At 39.0% G+C, this 24,304-nt stretch overlaps 2 protein-coding genes across 3 annotated transcripts in view; one reads left to right on the top strand and one right to left on the bottom strand.

The window, feature by feature from the left end:
• TOPBP1 (topoisomerase (DNA) II binding protein 1) overlaps positions 1-7,910 on the top strand; it is a gene marked incomplete at its 5' end in the record, with an annotated part of 15,502 nt that extends 7,592 nt beyond the window's left edge. Inside the window, 9 exons of the mRNA XM_010292375.1 lie at positions 125-317; positions 1,155-1,381; positions 2,471-2,634; positions 3,550-3,664; positions 4,191-4,354; positions 5,287-5,427; positions 6,580-6,669; positions 7,113-7,274; positions 7,676-7,910. Coding sequence (XP_010290677.1) covers positions 125-317; positions 1,155-1,381; positions 2,471-2,634; positions 3,550-3,664; positions 4,191-4,354; positions 5,287-5,427; positions 6,580-6,669; positions 7,113-7,274; positions 7,676-7,819 — 1,400 coding nt within the window. The remainder of the gene's footprint in view (positions 1-124; positions 318-1,154; positions 1,382-2,470; positions 2,635-3,549; positions 3,665-4,190; positions 4,355-5,286; positions 5,428-6,579; positions 6,670-7,112; positions 7,275-7,675) is intronic.
• Positions 7,911-18,313: 10,403 nt separating this feature from the next.
• Positions 18,314-23,730, bottom strand: CDV3 (CDV3 homolog (mouse)). Of its 2 annotated transcripts, none has more exons than XM_010292373.1 (4): positions 23,647-23,730; positions 21,347-21,483; positions 20,532-20,694; positions 18,314-19,410 (listed from the first exon to the last, which is right to left on the bottom strand). In XM_010292373.1, the coding sequence occupies exons 1-4, from the start codon at positions 23,655-23,657 to the stop codon at positions 19,284-19,286; spliced, it is 438 nt and encodes a 145-aa protein (XP_010290675.1). In that variant the 5' UTR covers positions 23,658-23,730; the 3' UTR covers positions 18,314-19,283. The 2 variants fall into 2 exon arrangements, with proteins under 2 accessions (XP_010290675.1, XP_010290676.1); XM_010292374.1 differs by having other exon boundaries at positions 18,315-18,978; positions 23,647-23,720.
• Between the last annotated feature and the right edge of the window lie 574 nt (positions 23,731-24,304).

The raw sequence follows: 24,304 nt of genomic DNA, 5'->3' as shown, positions 1-24,304 counted from the left end.
TGCTTAATGTATTGTCTTTGTCCCTGGGGAGGAGTGGGGGGAGAAGTTGACTGGAATTTCAGTTACTTTTCAATTATTACAATACAACAGTCTTGATCTTGTGAGTTTTGTTTCTTCTCTCAAGTTTTAACCCAAGCACTAGAAATGAGGGAGAACTTCCAAAGGCAGCTGCAGGAGATAATGTCTGCCACATCGCTAGTGAAACCCCAAGGGCAAAGAGGGTCCCTTTCAAGGAACAGTTTTGACGGTTCTCCAACCACTCCTGATAGCACACGCTCTGTGCGAAATGGCCGCAGTAGGGTCTTGGAAGCTCTAAGGTATTGATTTGTGTTTCAGAGTATTTTATTTTGTCCTTCCTGCACATAGACATTCATTGAAACATGAATAGGTCTCCAGGGTTTTCTGATGTATTGTATTTCACTACTTAACATACTTAAGTTGCTTCTCTTGCAGTTTAGAATCTTCAGTTGGACGTGCTAGGTAAAGTCAGCATGTTATCTTAATCCATAGTAGGTATCTTTTTGTTTTTCAAAAAAATCACAGAATATAATTGCTTTTTTAGTTTTGAATTTAATTATGCCAACTGATTTTTCTTTCTCTTCAGATTAGGATTAGTTAGTGTTCTTATAGATTTTGAAGAAAGCAGTGCTGCAGTATTGTAGTACATAGCTCATATACAAGTAGTAGATATTCCTGCAAAGCACCTCTGTGAATGTTTCTCTTTTCTTTTTCTTTTCTCTCTAAACAGAGACTTAGGATTTGAGCTTTAACAGTGCTGACCTAACAGTGAGAAAGTAATGGAAACATTGCAAAATTATTCCTTTAGCTTGGTGTTTATTTGCAAATTAATAGGTTCAATAAAGAGCAGAGTACACTGATTTTTTTTAATAATTTATCAATATGACACATAATAACAATATCTCCTACTGATACTTTGGTTGCCTATTTTTTCATCCATGCTGACACTTACGGCCACAAAGTCAAGCTCCTGAAGTTGCTTTTATACTGAAATTTTTCCCTTTCCTAGCCGTGCTTTCTAATAATGAAGTCACTTGGATGCTATAGTTGATATGCTCATTATCACATTGCCTTCTGGTATGGTAGTCTTCCATAAAACTAATGAATGTTTACAGTATCTATGCTTTTTTCCTTAGGCAATCCCGTCAGGCACTCACAGATATAAATACAGAGCCATCCCAGAGTGAGCAGATCATCTGGGACGATCCTACTGCGAGGGAGGAGAGAGCAAGACTTGTCAGCAACTTTCAGTGGCCTGATAGTCCTTCCCAGTACACTGAGCAAGGTCAGAGTAACGTCAATAAGAACATGGATGAGTCTGCCTTCAGAGGATCTTTAGCTGATGCAGAGATTGCTGGTATAGGTAAAATCAGAAATACAATATCCTTGTTCTTTGCTACAGCATCCATTTGATCTTTGGGACTTTTAAAATACAGTAGTGTTTAAATTCTCCTGTTAAAAAAAGTGAGCATTGTTGGCATTTCTCAAATGTCAAAAATACAATTTTACATCTTTGAGGTCCATTATGTGTTGCTGTTTTTTAAAGAGAAGCTTGCCTATCCATTTGCCACTTGTGGTCCAGTGCCAAGGCAGTGCTTGTCTTAAAAGTAGTCTGCATCAACTTTAGGAAATCTTCCAAATTTTTACTTGGAACCACAGCTGGTTTTCAGGTAGATATAGTGGAATTCAGATGGGAATACCAGTAGTAGAGTCTTTTTAATTGTAGTGGAAATATTCATAAGTGAATAATGGAGATACAGGAAGAACATACTCATGAGCCCAAAACCAGATGTGTCAGAGCTGCTGATGGACATGCTTAGGTCAGGATTTGGTGAAGATACTGTATTTATCTTTGCTGTTCTTTTTGAAGTCTTTAGTCTACTGCTAGGACTAAGGAAGCAACACACTTAAGTTTTTTAATCTGTTTTTGCTTTCCTCCTATTCCTGCCTCCTGAGAGAGAGCGGAATTCTTTACTGCTTTTTCCCCACTGCCTCTCTCCTGCCCCCAACTCCTTCCCACAATCTACTTACAGAGTTTCTGCCTGTGGCAACAGTCTTCCTGAAAACTGACCCTGTCCTGGAGGAGGTTTAATAAAACTAGCTAAATGCATTCAGTTGATTTTTGGTTCAATTGAATCAGTTGGCGGTTTAGCCAAAGAAATTAGGCCATTTGGGGGTTTGGGTTTTTTGTTTGTTGTGTTTTTTTTTTTTTTTTTTTTTTTTTCAAAACAAGGCATCCAGGCACATGAGTCTGCAATATTGCAGTTGCTGGTTTTGTGGTATAAGGAAGAGCATCTTTAAGAAAGGCAATAGTGAAATGTAACTGTACATGTTGTAGCAGCAGTTGTGTTTTGTCCTTTTAGGATAGCTACTTTTTAAATTGTATTTTTTACTTTATCCATAATTACATTCAGCCAAATACAAGTCATGTAACAGCACTTTACTTTCACAGCTGTTCCCGAGGCTGGAGATGGAGATTTGACTGAAGGTCTAAAGAATCCTATATGTAGGGATCCTGAAACACCGATTAAAGATCACTTGATCCCCACTCCGCAGGCCCCCAGCATTGCTTTCCCACTGGCTAACCCTCCTGTGGCACCACAGCCCAAAGAAAAGGTTTGTCACATGTAGAAATGTTTATGATTATTTGTGTTCTGCGAGATGTAGTGGCATGTCAAGAACTTTTGAACTTGACAATAAATTTAAAATAGGTGAATATCTGCATTTAAAATCTTCAAGTGGATTATTTTTGTGCAGTTCTATTCTTTTTCCTCCTTTCGTTGATATTTTGAACAAATAATGTTTGTTCAAATAAGTAAAGCTTGTTTGTTCAGACAAATAAAGCTTTTTGTCCTGTTAGCTCCTGCTGGCATGCTGAGGTGGGCTTTAGAGTGGAGAGTTACTGCATGTATTACTTGGAAATCCTCCAGCCATGTTGGGGTGATGGAAAAAAGTTTAGACTTCTGTTTCCTTGGTGCGATCTAGAATTTATGTTTTGCTACAAAGTGAAAATTATTTTTCTGACAAAAACCTGGTTTAAAATTCTGCTTTTTTTTTATAGTGAACTTGGAAGGGGCTAGGAAAATGGGTGTAGTCTTTTGTATGCGGTGTATCACTTGATGCTCAAACTTTCAGCAGCTTTATGTCTTCAGAAGCATAATGTGTCGTGTTAGTAAATAGGCTGTGGTGGAAATGCATAAAGACCCTTGAAGTTATAGAAAGCCTGAATGAATGAGGCAGTGTAATAGATGGATGATGATTTCTTCATGTGTTCAATTTGGCAATCGGTGGATGTGAAGGAGAATTAATTTTTATGACAGATTGGCTCAGTTGCCCCCTGAAGAAAGGGGGAACCAATAGGATGTTAAGAAAGAGCCTAACATTGATTTGCTAAGATCCAAGCTTTTGTCAAGTGATTGACAGGTTTGGTTCTGCTTTTCCTGGCTAAACCCAGACTGTTTGGTAGAGAAGTAGTCAGCTGTCGACGTAATCTTTCTGTAATATTTTCAAAATCTGTTACTGTGTTTCCAGGCTGTTATAGAAGATGAGAAGGCTGATGAAGAACCAGAAAAACACCGTAAATTTCAGCTGTCTTCTCTTAATCCTCAAGAAAGATTTGATTACTGCCATCTGATTGAGGAATTAGGTACCAGATATTTGTAATATGCAAAGAATAGTATGTGTCTCTAAGCTGGTCAGCTATGGCTTGTTGGGGAAAAGAAAGGGCTTCTGTTAAAGACTCATCAGATCTGAGATCTCAGATTTATGGCTTTCTGTGCTTGTGAGTGATTCTTTGAATATATTATGATGAGTGATCAGCTTTGCCATAAAACAGCAATGGTTTTGTCTTCTGGCAGTTTCTTTTAGCTGTCTCCACAACAGCCTCATTCTTTACTGTTGTCAGTACCCAGGATCTGCTGTCTTCTGGTGTCTCTCTCATTCCTGTCTGTGTTACAGTGGCATTTCATTTTTACCAGAGCCACTCTATCCTGACTGCTCCTCATTTCTTGCCAGCTTCTGCCCATGTCACTTCAATGATAATATTTTCAGTGTAAATTGAGTTAAGTATATTTTTATCTGAATTCAGATAATTCTCCCTTTGAGTTGATCCTTTCTCTGGTACAGCATGACCCTTAAATATTTTTGAATTGAATTCATTCCTCACTTCCAAGGTGGAATAGTACTTGAGAAACAGTGCTTTGATCCAAGTTGCACGCACATTGTTGTGGGACATCCTCTTCGAAATGAAAAATTCTTGGCTTCGATGGCAGCTGGAAAGTGGGTGCTTCATCGTTCCTACCTGGAGGCATGTAGAGGAGCTGGCTGCTTTGTTCAGGCATGTGATTTATTATTGAGAAATGAGTATGTTGCACCTTTTGTCATTTCCTTTTATTTCGCAGTACTAGGAAAAGACTTAAGCTCTCAAAAGCAATTTTGGGGTGCCTGAGCTTTGGGAGTTTTAGATGACCCAAAGTCTGAGAAATTTTTGGCAAACTTTTCTCTGAAAACTAGTCCTGGACCAAACTGCTGGTATAGGACAAATAAAATACCTGTATTTTTATAGTTGCTTCTGAAAATGGAAGCTTGAGTATCTTCTGGTAAATTCTCACTGGTATCAGCTAAAGTTATGTGGATCTTGTCACACCAGGAATTAAATCCTGATCCTTTCAATAAATGAACATAATAATTTCAAGTGATCCAACTCTGTAACCACATACATAAACATTTTTGAACACTCTCTTCCAACTCCTCACTGCCCTAACCATTATTTCACACTTCTCCTGGATCTAGCAGTTCTTTTACATTGACCAGGCTAACTTTAAAATAATACCTGTAGACTGGTTCATATCTTTTATCCATCACAATCAACTTTCACTGTTTTGGAAGACATTGCAGAAATTTAGAGTCAATTGTGTTCATAGTAGTGAGTTGCTTTGCCCTGCTGTTGAATTCCATTGCAGGAGGAATCTGGTTGTCTGCAGTGTGACTTGATGTCACAGAAGGCATGCGTTGATTTAGGTACACATGTGCAATTAAAAGCATTCTTAATTTTAATGAGAACTAATTCTTAATTTAATTAAATTCTTAATTTTAACGAGAACTGTTTTGGCCAGATAAAATCAATATATAAAGCTAGAGTGAGTTGGGATTTGTTCTGGGTTTTGTTTGTTTGTTTCATTTTGGTGTGTTGTTTTTTTTTTTTAATTTATGTTTTTGCTAGTAAAGTTGGGAGGACTGCTTTGTAACTCAAGCTTGTGATTGTTCTAGGAAGAAGATTATGAGTGGGGAAGCAATTCCATACTTAATGTTTTGCCTGGAATCAATGTTAACCAGAAGAAACTAGCACTCGCAGCCATGAGGTGGAGGAAAAAAATTCACAAAGGGAGGCAAGAAACTGGTATTGTTGAGGTATTTAGATACTCCCGTAAGTTCTTTAGTGTGAGTGGACAGGACAGGGGTTGTCACCAAGAAACTCAGAAACTTAACTGGCAGGGAAAGGTAATCTGCCTTGTTATTAAGAACAAAATGGCTTAGCTGGATATATTCTAGCTAAGTAATTTTTGTTTTTAAAAAAACTTAGTGCTGTCATATCAAAAACCTTGATCTCCTCCTGAACCATTGTTCATTTTGTGCAAAGCTGGAACGTGGCTACTTACGTAAGTAAACATCCCTTGGCCCTGAAGGTGATATTTACACTTCGGATCACTGATTGGGGAGCTAACCTAACTCAGCTTTACGAGGAAACCAAACTGGTACTGGCAGTAGCAGCTAGAAATCCTGTGCTGTGCAATATAGTTGTATACAGCTCTGGACAGCATTTTCATAGCTCTAGCAGTGAGCATACTGTTGTATTTCAAACATGGCACAAGTTTGCACCTTCCATGATTTTTACGGTGCAAGTTTCATAGTCTTCCAAGTGAGATTTTTTCAAAGTGGGAATTGGGCTTCCCAAAGCCTTTTAACTTCTCTCTCAAATCAGGCATTGCAGTTGAGTATTCGTCAAAAAGTAGAAATACTGCTGATGTTTCAGTCGTATTAGGATGAGTCTTGACTTGCATGTATTTTACAATAACCTTTTTAAATGAATGCTTGAAACCAATCCTCTGTACCCCTTGCCTACTTGGAAACCATTGTGAGTGCTTGTCAAAGGCAACCAGTTGGCCCTAGGTGCTGTTACTGTAACTGAGTAGATAATGTAGTGCATGGGGTAGGAGGGGAAATGTTGTTTCCAAGTAACTGTTTTTCTTGAGATGTGTTTCTGTAGGTGAGCGTCTGGTGTTCTGGAAAAAACACTCATTGCCAAGGGCCTTTTCATAGATCAGTTTGCCCACCTTCCTATGCAGGTGAAAGGGCTTGGGGGCAAGCGGCCTGACTGTATGGTGATGCCCCAATAGTTCTATGTTCTGTGGGTGGTTTTGTGCCATTTATATTTAAAGGTAAAACTAGGTGATAGCAAATCTTTATCTGGATATTCCCCAAAGGGGCAAATTATAGATCCATTAAGTCTTTGTGCTTTTTTAGTACTGATGTACTTTCAACTAAATTGAGTCTTTTATCTAGGGAGCTTTCAGTGGCTGGAAAGTGATCCTGAATGTTGATCAAACCAAGGAAGCGGGATTCAGGCGCCTTCTTCAGTCAGGAGGAGCAAAAGTATGCAGTTTTTTGAAAAAAATTGTTAAATACACATATGTGTTTTTTTTTTTTTCCCCTGTTAAACTCTGTGCTGGGCTTTTTCTATGTGAGTAAAAGGTCTTAGCTGACAAAATTACTTATACAGGATAGCTGAGATATGGTCAAAGGGTGGGAGAAAAAAGTTATGTCATCTTCATTTTGCATGTGGTCAGGCAGGGCAGCTTGTCTGAGGTCACAAGTCAGTGGTGCTGCTGGGAACTGAGGATAGAATTTGTGCTGCACTCTGAGAAGGATCACCCTTCTTGAAAGGCACCTGATGGTGCAGAATGGAACTGTAAATGGTATTTTATTTCCCATCGGTTTGCTAGTTAATTTGATGAATGACATTACAGAACTGCATCTGTCTTGGGGAAGAACCACAGAAATAAAGTCACTTTTGTCTGTCGTGTTTTAATCTGTAGGTGTTTTCTGGTCATTCTGTGTGTCTCTTTAAAGAAGCAACTCATCTCTTTGCTGACTTCAGTAAGCTGAAGCCAGACAACACCAGGGTTAATGTAGTGGAGGCGGCAGCCCAAGGAGTGAACTGCCTGAAACCGGAGTACATCGCTGACTACCTCATCCAGGTGTGCATGCCCAGGGGTTCTTGGGAGTGCTCCTCACCTGCCCCACAGGCAGAGGGGGCAGGCCCCTTGCCTCCAGCGGCCCCAGCCACCTGACGCCTCTGAAAGGGACTGCTGCTGTACTGGTTGTGTGCCTGCTTGGCCAGGAATTCTGGCCACAAGTGCCTATGCTAAGTGTTTTGATCCGTGGCCTCAAATTTTAGCTGTTATAACATGACTTGTTCTGGTGCTGGCAGTGGGATCTGTTGCAGGATAGGGAGAATAGGGAGCTTGCAAAACGTTAAAAAAGTAGGTGTGTAATGTTCATTTTGTTATTTTCAATTTTAGAAAACTAATGAGCTGTTTCTTCTTAGAAGCTTCTTGAGCTAAACCATGTTTGTTTGTTTTTTTTCCTTCCTCTGAAGGATCCACCTCCCCCAATGGACTCTTACTGCCTGCCAGAAGCTGATTCTTACCTTCAGACTAACACAGAACTTGGAACTGGATTATCCCAGAAAAGAAAAGCACTGGGAGAGATGAGCAGAGTCAAGCGATCCAGAATACACTGAGGAAATTCCATGGTTTTCATTTGTACATTTTTAAAATTCATATTTATATTTTTTTCATTCTCACCACAAACATTAAAAGCTTTGAGTTTCACTTCTAATTTGTCCTGAGATTAAAATAAGTTTACAGTAATACTCATAGGAAAGATTGCTGTAGTTATCAGTAGCATCTAAAAATGTGGCAACAATTCATCAAAAAAATACTTTGTCTCCAAAATGTTATGGTAAGTGTCCCAGCAGTAACTTTGTTTAGGGGCACCATTGTATAATAATAGTTGAGAAGCACTTTGTGAGATGCCTGTCGCATCTTTTATCCATGTGTTGTGGGGAAAATACCAGTTGACGAGAATGCTGTTGCATTTCCCACACAGTAATGGACTTGGGTTTTACATGAATTTTTCCTCTTTTGGTATTTTCTACTGGGGGTGTGGGAAGAGAAACTGGACAAAAAGAACAACTGGCTTGTAAATTTTGGTACTAATAGTGGGTGTAATAAATTATTTCTATGAAACAGAAGTGCTGTAGAGGTTCTGCCATTCTGAGTGTTAATGAATTTGTTCAGCAAACATAGAACCAGCTTGGTTTGACAAGAGGTGAAGTTTGCCTGACCGTGCTCCCTCTTTGTTCTGCCTCTTGTTCCTGTTGCGGACTCAAAGACATTCATTTCCAGCAGCTGGAAATGTTCCACAATCTTTGACAAACTGTTTGACTTTTTAGTAACTATGGGGTCTGAGTCTCTATTAACTGAACTTCCTGTATGTGAGGTGCACTGTGTTAGGCTGGATAAAAGTCTTTGTGCTTATGAAATCTGAAGAGCTGTATTTAAGCAGCTAGAATTGCTGCAGCCTGTTTGAACAGAAAAGCACACCATCCAGTTGCACAGGACCACTGGAGTTGTCTGGGGAAATACATGTAACATCTTTAAAGTCTATTTAACTTGCCTTTTTGTTGTTTTGAAGGCAGGGGTCTATTCAACTTTTATCTTCCAGTTGATGAATACTGTTTTATAGAAGGTCTTTGTGTCAGTATCCCTTGCATATACAAGAAAGGAGGAACCACAAGCATCTTAAGCACTATGCAATCTGGAGAATCTTGCTCTAGGCTGGGGAGAACTAACCTCTTGCTGCTGGGGCCTGAGCTGTGGGAGACTCAGGTGAGAGAAAACAGGAATGCAGCTTGCCTTTATGCTTCGACTGTGCTTTGTGCTTCTGCTTCGTATTTAAGCACAGTGGATGTTTTGTCACCAAGCTCTACAACATGCTGTTGGGATGACCTGAAGGAACTGTCAGGAAGGACTGAAAGCCACCAACGAATGTGAGGGATTTGATTCTTTTTAAAAAGTGAAATCAGTGCCCCTATCAGCAGGGGCTTCTTAGGCTGTGGCAAGGTTGCTATATTGAGTTGCAGAGACTACAGTCTTATCACCTGCTTTGCTTTTCTTGATCTTAACAGCTTGATGCTTTTTGCTGTTTGTGGATGTCAAATGTCTCTGACATGCTCAAAGGCCACACACTCAAAATAATGCTGCTGTTAATGCCTTAAATCACATTTTGAATTAATTACCTTTGTATTTCACTGGCAATTCTCTGCTCTACCTCCAAAGGGCTGCTTTGTGTTGCAGGCATTGTGAATAGGTGTGGGTATTAGTAGGTGAGACCTAAGGGTCATGTGATTTTTTTTTTTTTCTTCTTCCCAGTCCTCAGAAGCAGCTGCACTGGAAGGGTAGTGCTGTTCTCACTTTACAGATAAACCACTCCCTGACCCATGTAGCTAAGCTTTAAAGTAGTCTTGGAGACTCACAGTTCCTGCAGCTGCTGTGAATCCTGGGGGCAGGGGAGGAGAGCAGTTAAAATGACACACACAGCAACCCCCAGTGGAACCAGAAAGGTGGGATCTGAGCATTACCTCTTCTCCAGCCATCTGCTCAGCTTGCACATAGGTATGTGCCAAAAACAGGCCAAGGGCATGCACTGCCCAGGTGGACATCCACACTCAGTGGGCACTAAAGCAGCTTTGGTGAAGGAAGGACAGGAGGGAGGGAGTGCCCGAGGGAACCCAGGCAGAAAGCAGCTGTTACAGCCAGTGCCAGCCCCTCCTCTGTGCTGAAGCCTAGAACAACATCCTCACAACCAGCATGCTGCTGTCCATCACACTGACAGCTCAGAATCACTGAAGAGAGGGGGGTGAACACAACAACAGACAAACGTGGAGGTATAAATTCAGTTGGTGGTGTTAAATTTATTTTCTTCAGCTTTCTTCACAGGAAACATCACAAAAGTGCTTTACAGAGTTTGATACTGTTACTCTAACCTGGGAGGAAAGGATAACAACAGGTGTGTGCACTGCACAGTTAGAAGTTATCATATGCAGAAACCATGATAAGTAAACCAGGATTCAAAAAAAAAATCTACTGAGAAAAAATATATATAGTTCAGGTTTTGAACTTAAATTATGACTATAAACATATATAAATATTAGGTTCCTGTGTTAACTGGGGGGGCCACACAGGGATTCTCAGAAATAGATCATATTGTACTCTACTTTGCTGCAACAGTTTCTGCTGTGCTTAGTGGGCTACCAGCCAGCCAGTGTCATTTTTTCTCTTGTACTACAAGAAGTACTCAAAGGGCTTTAATCTTCCTTTCTTCAGGTTAAGTTTGGTGGTGAGACATTCTGGTATGCTGTTGACAGCAAATTCAGTTTCATCTTTTTTCACTTAAAGTAACTCTCGCTATTTTTTACTCAGTAATCTCTTCATTAAAAAAATAAAAATGGTCTAGCTTTGGGCTAGACTGTGCTGTCCAGATAAGACAGTTTTGTTTGAGCTAGCATGTTACCAGTCATGCAACTCTACTGCTTTTCATAGCTGAAATGTGTTGTACTGTCACCAGCGCTACTGCCTTCATTTTGCTGTATGCTACCCTGTAGCCTTTGAGGTTCAAGGAGATCACATTGACTTGCTAAGCAATTTTGCAACAGATGGAGCCATGTTTGTGATGCTAGAGCCCTAACTGAAGAAAAACAGCATGATCCAGACTCAGAAAGCAGCTCTGTAAGCAAGGACTCCTAAACAACTGGTGAATAATTCAGGCATCTGACTAGAAATCCTTAGCATGGTAGTAATGTAGATGAACAAAAGGAGGGAATACTCTAGGGTAAAGCAAAGGTCAAAGCAAGAGGGTTTTGTTGGGCTTTGAGTTGCAGAAAAAAAATTAGCAGAGCCCATTACCTAGAAAACACTGTCATGCCCATTTACAAAGCCAGTTTGCCTTTTACCTAATTTCCACATTAAAGACACAGCACACAGTCAGAACTAGTCAGTCCTGAAGGTTACTAGATGGTTAGTAAAGAACACAGCAAGGATTTAGACAGGCAAAACAGGGCTTGTGAAAAGTTTAACAGCAGGGATGAGTCCTTTAGATGTGTGGGAGAGGGTACAAAGTACTACAGTCTAACAACTGACAGATAATACTGCCTCTGCTCTCTTCCCACCCCCATGAAAACAACAAAAACTACTCAGCTCCCCTTTGCCAACTTTAGAAACCACCAGCAGCCACAATTGTTTGACAGACTACTAGTAACTGCTGGGGTAGAACACCTAACAGGTACAGTTTATTTGGATGCAAAATCCAAGGTACGTTCTTCTCAACCACATGTTGTTACTAGTTCTGAAAAGCAGCTGTTCTATATGATACAGTATTCTGATACAGAGACAATGCAGCTCTTAAGCCTAACAGGCTTGAGTCTTCCCTTACAACACCTCCTTTGTGTTTATAAACATCACATTACTGGTAAATGCAGCCACCACTTAGAGACTTAACCTTATTTACAGATGTGTGATCTTTAAAACACAAAATGGGAATGTGAAGAGATGAAACAAACCACAAAGACTAAGCCTGCCCCCCCAGTGTTGCTGCACTCATCTTCATCTCAAATATTATAATCTTAATTTCAATGTCCAGTTAAATACTACAACAGGTATGTTAGACTAAGTATGGCTGAGCCCAGTTGGTTGCTGGTCAGAGACCAAGTAATACATCTGCTCCATCTCTGCCACAAACAGAAATTTAAAACAAGTTTGCTTTGGGGCGTGATTCTAGCTACTGTATCTAGACTAAGAAGATCTCAAATCAAGTTTTAATGAAACTGATCTCAAGTAACAGAAATAACTCCACAGAAACCAGTGAAGTCAAGCTCAGGGAGAACAGATTCACGTATGTTTCTCAACACATTTGTTCTCTTGTACCAGCCTGGTTTTATGGTTTGAATCATTTTGCTATGGTTTTACATACTCTGAAAGGGATACAAAATAAGTGATTGTTTTAATTAAAAAAAAAAAAAGCAGCTTATAACAACATTTTAACTGACAGTTTTCTGTAGGCAAATTATTTGAAATAAAGCAGACAGTTATAACTTGATGACTTCAGTGCTCTAAGTGAGCTTAAAAAGAAAATGCAATATAGAAGACAGGAGACAAGAAACAGAAGAGATCAGATTGAGTAAGAGTTAGTAGGAGTATGCTGTGCTCATCACTGGTAAGAAGAGTGAATTACATACATGAAACTGAAGACTCCAGTGTAATCGGATGGCAAAAGCCAGTGCCCATAGAAGTTACTAGGTTTGTCAGCACTGGGGAAGATGGTGAGTGCCAGGGTAAGCTAACTAACTTTGTAAACATGGCAATTCAGTGGCAGGTGAACATCAACAGAAAGTAAACCCAAGGCAATGAATACTGGAAAGGCTTTAAACCCACTCATACATGCTCTGGTGGATTCTGAATTAGTTGTGATCTTTCAAGGGGACGATCTAGGCATCACCATGGACAGCTTGATGAAGACATCTGTTCAATGTGTAGTTGCAGTCAAGAAAGCGAATAAGATGTTAGGCTGTATTAAAGACAGAACAATATGGAAAAAAATATTACAGCATATATTTCTCTTAGAGGTCCTCAATGAATATTTGCCATTTTATCAGCACCTTGAAAAAAGTGACATATTAGAAAAATACAGGGAAGAAAGTGGTAAGAGAGTGGTAGAAGTAGCTCTTCATAGCTGGAAAGACAGTAAGACCAGGATAGTTTATTTGTTAAGAGAGGAAAACAATAGATGATATGCATCTTAAAAGTACTTCTCCTACCATATAATAGGCTATAGTCATGTTAAGCCACCTATCAGTCTGTTGACCTCCATATCAGTCGTCATCATCATCACCATAAGTATTCCAAAAAGCCCCCTTGCGTTACTCTTTAATGCTTATTATTCAGCTAGTTAAACATTTCCTCTGAAGCAACTGCAATACTTTGTTGAAATTTAACAGAAATAATTTGACAGAGAATTGTCACAGCTGATGCACATTAACAACTGTCTTAGAGGTGCTGCAATGACAAAAATACCAGTAAGAGAAAATAGCTGCTGGGCCTCAATCTCTGTTCAGTACCCACCAGAGGTTTAATTTATCTGCCTGCATGTCACCATCATGTTCTCTGCTTCCATTTGGAGGCCCACTGTAAAAGCTGAGCAATGAACCTTGAAATCACCAGCAACAGCAGACAAGGGCATATTCGTAAAAATTACTTCATGTTCCTTCAACTGCAATTAACTGATAAAACAAGAGAGAATAGTAAATAGGGTAAACACCTCTTCTCTATCTGTATTCCTTCCCCTCTCAGCCCTATCTTCTGATCATTTCTTTCCTTTAGCTATTTCACAGAAACCTCTCCATCAACAATGGTTTCCCTTTGTTTTATTCCCTTCATCTTTCCTCTCCACATTTCCTACTACAAAATACCACTTAGTATCCTGACGTAAAGATACGCTTTCAGGAGTGAACATTTCTAGTTCATACTCTTTGAACAAAATTTAGAACAGCCACATTATAAGGGATGGCTATCAACTGTCAGCAGGATTTTATTTCAGTCACAGGGTTTACAAGATATAGCAATATTGATTTTAATTTAGTCCATGTAACAACAAAAATCCTCATATTGGTATACCATTTGGGTTGCACAGATAATTAGAGGAAATGCCAGCTGGAGTGCTCACCCTGAACTTCTTCCTTACCCATATATAGAGTAAGTCTAATTACGTAATACTTAAAGAGAATGTATGTTACATTCTGTAGAAACAAGCCTTTCCCAAAGTAGTAATAAAATACTGTAATGAAAGCTAATGTATTAAAAGATCTTTTAATAAAGACTTTTAGTCCTCTGTAGCGCCTTCCATCAGCCTCAGCCCTTGACAAAGAACAGCTTTGGCCTCACAACACCCCTGTGAGGTAGGTTGTTGGGTTTTTTTGGTACAGCTGGGGAAACTGAGGCAAAGTGAAACTAAATTACTTGAAGGTAACACAGCAGCTCAGTGGAAAACCAAATCCACTCTCTTGGTCCTATGCTCTTGTTACAAAATAGGCTTGCTTCTTTTCAGTGCACACAGTTGCTTTAGGTTATACTTTCCATTCCAGTATTCCAGATGCACTACTTTTTCTGGTGCTTCATTAATACTGTGATACATTTTTAATATTTGTATTCTGGCTAAGCAGTCCATTGAACTTCATTAACCTTGCTACATCAACATATTCTCAGCAACTGAACATAAAAACAGGATATACATACCATTAGAAGATGCTTCACAAAAAAAGGAAATTTCTTCATAGCACTTTGAGTCTGTATCTCAGTTTTTTTATCATGCAGAAGTAAAAAAGCTTTCTTAAATATGAAATAAGCTATTTCCTAGCAAGTTTGATGGACTACCTTGGAATTTGTCCTTTCTCAGTTCTCTCTTCAGGCAACTGGTTAGACAGCTTTGTACAAATGCAAAACTCTACCTTCTCTTTGGACAGGTTTTCCCAATTCTTTTCTTTAAAGGGAAACAGATAAAGCCCCCCCCCCCCCCCCCCCCCCAAGTACCAAACTTCATACAGTTTTGCTGATTTAAAGTCAGATGGATCTGTCACTTGTGAAAGCAGTGCTTACCCATGCAGCACTTCTACCCAGCCACTTACATTCCACTCCCTACCTCAGGCTATGCCTTTAATACTATTTAGTGAATGGCCTTCCTAATCCTTCTCTTCTTATACCTCCCATGTTTTCTTTGCATAATTTCCACTTTCCCTAATTTAAAAAAAAAGTGCCTTCCTTCGTGTTCTATTTCACTTCAAACAGAACACCGTGGAACTACACTTGGTGCTTCAGAAGCCAAACTCTAGATACAAGATAGTTATGACAACCAAATCAGTATTAAGACTCCTCAGTTCTGTTTTCTCCTGTCATTTCTTCTTCCATCTGCTACAGCTTGCAGGTTCTTATATTAGCCTCGATACAACCTGACTTTTTAACTTTTTCTGAAGAACTTAATCAGTAAATATATGCCAGATTTCCTCCCTTTTTGTACATACCTAATTTATATATCTGAAATTTAAATAGGCATGTTATTTTCTTATATTCCCAAATAGATCCCCTATTTACCATTAACACCAATTTGTGAAATTAAAAGCTCAAAACAGAGGAACAATTTGAGAAGTGAATTACAGTCGGTTGTGGCTATTCATAAAGCTTTTTAAGTACTTGAGGTGTTTCTGGCAAAATCTAGTTTCTTGGGCCTCTGATACAAATTGGTCACATGAGGTATTCATTTCTCTGACCATGTCAATATTGGAAAGAATAATATTACTACCTTGTAAATAAACACCTTTTAGGCACATGAAGCCCTGTTAGTCTGAAAAAAAGAATCAGCTGCTCCATTTTAGTTATGGTACTTGACAGAAAACCACAAGCAAGTTTAAAACTGCTCAACCAGGCTGAAATTGGAAGGACAAAAAGATACAACTATTGCAAAAGCTCAAATAGCAAATCCCAAGTGCAGCCCTATTGAATGTATGTTGTGTTTACTTGACCTAAACAGCACAGGTGTCTCAAGCCACCTTGTGGTGAAAGAGTTTCCAAGAGCCAACAGATGCAGTCAAATACCAAAACCCCTAGTCCCTGTAGTGTCAGGTCTCCAATACAATTTGTACAATTAAAAGCTCACCTATTCATAAGTTTTGTAAGAGAGTTACTTGGGGCATGACTGGTAAAGCGAGGTACAAAGACAAAACTGGAGGAGCAGGAGATGGTCACTTTCAGTTGTCAATTCCTCTTAATTTGTGAGTAAGATTAAACATGGCACAGCTAAACTGGGGCAGGGAGGGGGGAAAAACCTAATCCTCTCATACATTTATCATCAGCTCCAGTAAATACAGATGCCAGATTCCTACAGCAGGCATTTGAGAAGTCCAACTTTATTAAAATTACTAGGTTTTGGCATTTTAACATTCCTTAAATACAGACTGTATCACTGAGAATCACAAATCCAAATTGTTCCTTTCCCAGTAAGTACTGGACATTTAAATGTTCTACTAGCAAGTTGGTAACTTTATGGCTGTTTTTATTTTAAGCCAGAGAAAGTAAAACAGAACCTTTAAATTGGAAATTAACAAGTAACCCACCATAAAAGCATGTAACAGGTTAGGAAGTTTCTGAAGTAGCACACAATTGCATTTTACTGACTGGTATCAAGAATCCCATTTCTACAACTGACAATCCTTCATTTATGGAATGAGCCTTCAACAAGCATTTTGAAGGAATGAGATGGACGTTCTTAGCATGCCTCAAATGAATGCAACAACAAACCAGATAAAGTTGGACTTCAGAGTCTCAAAAGCATACTGAGCTTCCACAGAGGACTGACTTAAGATTTCAGGCACGCAGAACAGTTAATTGTTACAAGGAAGATACTGACAACTGGTATTCGGGTAGTTGCTGGCAGCAATATTTAACACAAGAAACACTTTAAAATAGTTTAACATTCTGTACTGCATGTCTTTTTCCTTTATGTTTCCAGAAAGAACCTGGAATGATAGGCTTAAGCAAAGCCCCCAGAATAACACCTCTAGTTATCTATCAGTAGCTGATAGACTCCAGTGACCGCAACCATCCAGAGGTTTGGGGGTGGGTTTTGTTCTTTAATTTAGCAGAGCTACTTCCAAGTGAAAAGCAAATCAAAGCTTCATTCATACTCAATTCACAATCTCAAACCAGTCCTGTATGGTGGGAGTAAGAAGACACTCTGACAGCTAGCGAACTAAACTTCTATGTATAAATAAAAATCATTAATATGCACTGCGATAAGCTCTTAAAACATAGCCCACCTGACCATAAGGCTGACTACCCACTCCATGGCCTGTCTCTTAAGAGATCCACATGTTCTGCATTCCTCAGTTGTTGTACAGTCATAAGCTAGAACTAAAGGTAAAGATTCATTAGACTCCAGAATCCATGTATATTTCCATTTTATTTGATTTGAAACTGTTACAGGGTTTTCTTGAACTGCCAGAATTCATGCCCAAAACCTCAAATAAAGATGGTACAATGGACAGTCTCATCTACCCTTCACACAGACTAAAATTTGATTCATGTGCATTGGTGATCTCAATTACTTTATAGCATCAGGAAAAGTGTTTTAAACTTTCACATTTCTACCACACCAAGTGACATGTCCATTTACCATGAATTCCATAGAAATCTTCAGTGACAAATCAACAGTTTTGCTGGCAACAATATATTTTCAAGGAAGATACATGGCTCAGAGTCCAAGGTATGGGTTATCAGTCTTTCAGTGGGGTTTTGTTTCCAAATGAAGTCTCCAACTTTTAGTCTCTTGAGCCCTCTCTTTAATAGCAGCTTCTAGCAGCAGTTTTAGAGACAGTTAACTCTGCAAGGGCAAGGCCAGTTTTAGTCTGCGCACAAACGAACTAGGTGAAACCCCAGCCCCACTGAAGTCAACAGCAAAATTCCCATTGGCCTCAGAGAAGCAGATTTAAAGTGAGTCAGCAGTTAGTCAAAGGGAACCCAAGTAGGCAACTCCTGCACTATCCTCATCTTGTGCACATAAACAGTACTCCCACACACAAGTTTTGTTCCCTTGTTTTTCTTGCCATTGGCAACTCCTAGATATTGGGTCTATTTTTTGGCATTTACTCTGAGAAACCCCAGCACTGGAGCACGCCACTATTGTACTTCATTTTGCTTCTGGTGTAAGAATTCAGAGAAGAGAAACAGTTACAGCAGGACACTTTTGGTACTTGACAGGTTTCATTCATGGAATCATTCAAGTTACAGGCAATGTCCTATATTCTCAATGTATCAGCACCATTCTGCCTACCTCCACTAAATTAAATCAGAGATGACAGCAACTTAAAGAAGTCATTGCCTTCCATTATTACTAAACTTCGCAACTTTGAATAAACACCATTTATGTGTTTTACTTAGAGGATTTCTGCCTCAAAAAGCCTGCATGCTTCACAGAAGTAGCCAAACAAATAAGGCTTACCAGCTTTAGTTATCCCTCTGCATACTAAGTTATTTTGGTTATCAAGTAACCATTACCCTTCAACAAACAAATAACTATTTTTAACAGAGGAGAGATTTATCTAGTACTGCTACTGCCACATATCTAATTTTTAGATGAGAAATTCTGAAGACTGTAGTTGGAGTCTGGATACTCAAAATCAAATCTCTTATATCTTAGCGCTTCAGGGTGAGAAAGACAAGCCTCATGACAAAAATAAAATAAACTCTGTTTCACTATATCTCATCGTTATTTAAAAATACTGCAATTTGACAGCAGAAACAAGGCAGGCAATTTTTTTTGTGGAGTATAGGAAAAAATTCTTAAACAGACAACTGTGAAAACAGCTAATGCAAACAGACCATTCAAACCCACTTTTCCTCAAATCTGATACTGAACGAGTTTTAATTTGTTTTGCAGTTACTTCAGTACAGCTATCTAAAAAGGTAAACAAACTACAGCTCTGTTTTACTTAGATAGTATGAGTGGTATGGTATGCTCCAGAAGTCTCTAGTAGGCTATGGCTACACATGGCAGGATTCCTCAGAAGGGGAACAGAATAGGTTTGTCATTAAGGTCACTTAAATCTTTGTTATAGCAAATTGGAACCAAATGGCTGACTTCTGCAGGATTTCTGACAGGAATCCAGTAGAGCTGGTTTCAAGTTTCAGATGGCCACTAAAACAGCTGTAACCTTCTCTTCCAGAAGTTGTGATCCACATGGTGTCCACAATGAGTGCAGCAAGTCTGAGGTAGTCAACCTTTACGAAGGCTCAGTATCTGAACATAAAAAGATTTTGAAATGACCACTGGCTGTAGGTATCTCTCTCAGCAATTAAAGAACACTGATGACTCTTGTTCAATCATTTACATTAATCTGCCCCATATCCAATGGAGAAGTTGTAACATATTATGCTTCCACAGTGCAGGAGAACCAATCACTTACGTCAAAGTAGTCTGCACTTGCTGCAGTAGATCCAGCAGAAATAAGGTGGCATGTTCATCATAGCCGTTAGCTGTAGTTTAGTTACCTTAGTAGAAGGGTTACCAAAAAAGCATTCCTTAATTGTAATGTGTATGCAGCTCTACTGATCCCCAAGCACAGCATACTGGTTGTCTAGCTGAAGTTTAAGTGCCTGTTTTTTTGTGACCTCATCCCTACCTCTAGTTTTGTGTTTTACTACTTCAAAGCTCTTCTCCATTTCTTTATCCCTAAGGGAAAATAAATGTAATCAGTAAATATCTTATCACTAGCTTCTGAGTCGTGAATTTCTAGTAGATTTCCACCCCATCCCAGCAAAAACATTATGAACACAGTACACTAAGGTCTAGAGTTTTAACAGACCAGCCAAACATTCCCAAGCAAATCTTGTAAAACTGTATCTTCAGAATCAAGCTCATCACCCAGTACAATTCAGATTACATTCTAAACTTCAATATTAACATTCTCAAAAGTAAATTTAAGTGCATTTATGAAAAATAGGTTTTAGAAAGCAGAGGTCCATTTCTAGAATGCTTGCTCAGGATTTAGTCTTAGCTTCATTTGCAACCTTCAAACCCTAAAGCATTAATGACAGCATGTCTCATTTGCCAAGCAGACAAAGCCACACCAGGAAAAAAAACACAGAAGAAAAAGCTTCTGTTAGGCTGTATTAGTCAGTAATACAGCAAGCAGGAAAAACAAAACAAGACCTGCCCCCAAAACCCACATGAATTAGGTTATTGGCCTAGCTATCTCTTCTGTAGGGAATGAACTTATGGGAAGATCAGGATTCAAAGGCAGGGAGAGACTCAAGTCTTCAGCACCACAAAATACTAAACACTTCAGAAAAATTGAGGAGGCTCATCATTTTAAACCACAGCTTAGACAGCAAGTTTATTGATTTATATTTGTATTAAACCCCATTCCTCCATTTAAGTTACCTTCACATCTCTAATGAGAAGGCAGTGTGCTCAAGACATCCTACTCAGGTCTACTGGCAGTACTAACCCAGAGCCTCACCGTGGCTAGGACCTCAGGGAACCAGATACTATCAAGAGCTTAAATATTCTGCTTCAGGGAAATCCTTCAGCAAGTCAAAGGTAAGGTAACCAGCAGTCTAGTTTGGCTATCTCACTGGGCTATGTTCTATGAAAGTTATTTAATGGGAAGCCCTTCCTAGGGTATGAATATACCGTTAAGACCTCTCCCATATCTCCTTGCCAAACAGAGTAATTTCTTAAGTTATTTCTTTCCTTTGTGGAAAGATTCGGGCTTAAGCCCTAAAACAAAATAAGAACTTAGAGAAGGCAGTTAAAATATGTCTCTTAGGGAACTAATTGAATGTACTTACTTTCGACTGTCTACAAGCTTGGCGGTGGACTGCAGTGATGGAAACTGCGTATCACTGTAAATTTCTGGTGGTCCTTGCTGTGCTCTTCGTGGCCTGCCACCCTCTCTGGCACCAGGTGGCCTGTATACACCACCAGTCTGAACTGGTTCTGGGGTTTCTGTAACTATTTGTAATAAGAACAAGATTTAGACAAGAGAGTAAGTTTGCATTCATATGTGAAAAAACCCACAAAAACCAACAACAAACAAATTGAGAGGAATAGAATCATACAAGTATGTTTTTGTGCCTTTTAAAGCTCTGGAAGCAGGTATTTTAGGCAAGGCAGGAAACCAGGTGTCACCTAATTTAACCTATACTTGGTAGTCAAATTAAAATGTGGCTCCAGCGTATTGCCTCACTAAGTTCAGGGAATCAAAACCACTGATGAGGACTTCATGTTTCTTATTTGCAGCTTACATTTAAAACTAGAAATTTAAACACATCATTATATTTGTCAAATGTTATGTAAAGCACCTCTCCAGATACCTTAAATACGAACTATTTGGATATTCTGTAACAATCTTAAGAAAATATTCTTAAGTTCTTAACAAAAACCGCTCCATGTTCATGTTTACTGTATCTGACAGTACTATCAAATTCAGTTCCTCAGATCCCTTGAAAGGAGAATGTCCTCATTTGCTAGTACGTCAAACAAGCCATTAGTATGTTAGAAGGTGCCTCAGTAGAACTGCTCCTTGAGCTCTAACCTCTGAGCAGCTCAATTCAAGCTGATGTGCTTCTGATTGGAAAAACCAACAACTCCGAGTTAAATTTACCAATTGGTTCAACAACAGGTGCTGGTGCAGGAGCTGACTTGTTCCAAGGACCAGATGATCTGTCTACACCACCACCAGTCTCCTCCCAGTTGTCACTGGGTTCTTCTCTTTTTTCACTTTCATCATCTTCTTTTTCACTATAAAAGAGAAACGACAACTAGCATTTTACAAACAGAGGTTTAAGACTTGCCAGAGATTACACAATCGCCATAGACAAGAATTCATGGCTACTGTACTGGATACTAGATTTTACCAGACTACGTTAGTCCTGTAACTGCTCTATTAGTACTTCCATCTGAACAATTTTTGGCACACTGCTACATAACTTCACAACTGAGAAAGAATAAAGTTCATTAAAAAAGACACATTCAAACTGTACTAAGTGATCAAATACATTGATTTCTTACTTTGAGCTTAAAGACTTTTTTCTTACAAAGACAGTCGTGCATTCGGAAGTGATGAGAAGATAAAGCAGGAAAGGGCTACAAGTCCAGTTTCCATAAAATGCTTTCTGTCACTACATTTCCACAATTTCTTCCTCTTGTCTAAAGCAAGTCCTGAGCTCCCTTTCCCAATAACCACAACCACCCGAGAAACACTCTTATATTACCCGTACAAATACAATCTACAAACCTACTCAATTTTTTTTAAATCAGGCAATCAAAAATAAAGTAAAACATGCCATTTTAAAAAGATAAATGCTATGCAACAGCCTGACTGTATTTTATTTAGACAATTTTATTTTGCATAGAAATAGTCAGACACTCAAAATAATTTGCCAGACAAAGCTACTACAGAAAGCTGTGTGGTATAATGGGACATATACGGCAGGTGAGGCCACCGAAAAACTCAAGACACTGATCTGAACAGCAGCAGCAAAGCGTGAATACAGAAGTTTATAATACACCAAATCCTACTAATCATGATTGGATAAGGTTTCAGTATATGAAATCAGAGAACAGTTAAAAATACCTACCATTTCTGAAAATTAAACTGCCTTTCACTATTCTTCCAAATACAGTAACAATCATAGTCAGCTGAACCAAGGGCCAAAGCACATCACTGTCCTATTTTAAACTACAGTCAAAAGCAGATACCTACAGACTAGCCAGAACAGAGTAAGTACACAGAACATCACACCCCCACCAGATACTCTATGTCTTATTTTCAGCAAAAAGATATCCAGAGCTGGATAATTTATAACCGCCAGTGGGTTTTTCTTCCATTTACTTCTCCACTCTCCTCTTGAATCCACTGATTGAGTGGTTACAAAATCCTGTGGCAGAAACTTCCACATGCCTGAAAATCTGCCCACAGCATCAAAAGCATTCAGAATGCCAGCCTTTGTCTGGAAAACCCAAGTACTCATTTTTCAAACAGTACTAGTAGTCAGTGAAGCAGGAGCCCACTTATTACTTGTCCATTCTGACATGTGATTATCCACTGTGACACTTCAATGGTATGGAAAACTTGTGGACCAAATACGTGCAAAATGGTCTAAAAGGATTAGTTAGCTGAAGGGGTAGGTGGACGGGTGGGTGTTAGTTAAAAAAAGTAAATGAATCAAAGAATATGTAAGACCTGCTCAAACAGTGAAGAAAGCATCTATTGCACTGGTTACAGGTAAGATGATTTTAAGATGACATTATTCTGAACATCATCAATACCTGGACAATGATGATTATGTGACATTCTCAGTCTAAGACTGACACTCTTTAAAAAGAATGTCCTTTTTCTGACCCGATGAAACATTTTTCTTAACCAAGATAGACTTAAGTAGACTTACTTTGGACCAGACTATGGGAACAATCTAATGAAAAAGCAAACAAAGAATCCTGGATGACCAGTCCTGTGGGATCCTGTCATGGGACACTAGTTTTACCAACTATATTTTCAGTTTTTTGAAATAAAAATGCAATGGTTCAGGAATTCACTCCCCAGACAGAGATGCTGAACAGACCAAGTCAGCAGTCAAAACAGACCCCTACAGCAGTCAAATGATTTAGTGGGAATTACTGTCCTGCACTCCTCTGAGAAATTCCTACTTTATTCTTTATGGAGGGGAATGTTAGGCATTTGTAATAAAAATTTGAGACCTAAAATATCAACAGAGATTTAGAAAATAAAGAGAACATTGGCAGAGAACAATCAAATGTAAGTTACCTTGCAGCAAACTTCCATACTAGCAGAAACATATCAAACCTTTGTTTAACTGGACTCCATGGTGGCAGCTCTGAAGAAAGAGCATACTTTAGACATACGTAATGATTATACTGGAGAGAAAAAGAAAAAAGTAGTACCTTATTTGCATGGACTGAACTCTAAGACCACTATAATCAATTTCTTCCTTTTGCTCAAACTCCTTCCAATCATCCTCTTCCTGTAAGAAGAGAAAAAAAAAATTAAGTTGTTACCTTCTTTACACTGAATGGAGAAAAGAAGAATATAAGTTTTCTTTGTATTATCTTAGTTAAGGGTGAAAAAACTAAGGATGAAGGTGCAGTCCCATGGGAAACTGATCTATGTGCACCACTGCCAACAGGGGCAAGGATTCCACTCCCTCCTCCCCTAACTTAGAATGTCATCTAGGATGCACTTGTGAGCTGACTTAAACTCCCTAGAACAGCTAAGAAATGACCCAGCAAAAAAGTCATTCAAGTGGAAGAAAACCACATCATCCAAGTAAAAATCCAGCAGGAAATCAAGTGACAACACAAAGTAGGGAACAGGACCGTGCAGTCAAGACCAGGGAAATACAAGGGCAAGACCTTTCCCTTTTAGTAACAGTAAGCTTTTATGACAGTTTGAATGCAGATGAAGCTTTAGATTTACTTTTCCATCACCTATTCCATGAGCCAAACAAAAAAGAGCATTTCGAATTGTTACAAAACCAGTGTAAGCTAAGATTAATGTTGCTACACTTGACTTTTTCACATTCACAGCCACATTTACAGCCTT

Source organism: Phaethon lepturus, unplaced genomic scaffold, assembly GCF_000687285.1.
Source record: "Phaethon lepturus isolate BGI_N335 unplaced genomic scaffold, ASM68728v1 scaffold35118, whole genome shotgun sequence".
In the NCBI taxonomy this organism is placed as follows: Eukaryota; Metazoa; Chordata; class Aves; order Phaethontiformes; family Phaethontidae; genus Phaethon; species Phaethon lepturus.
The sequence above is the reverse complement of the archived record's forward strand: the minus strand, read 5'-3'. Positions and strand labels throughout refer to the sequence as shown.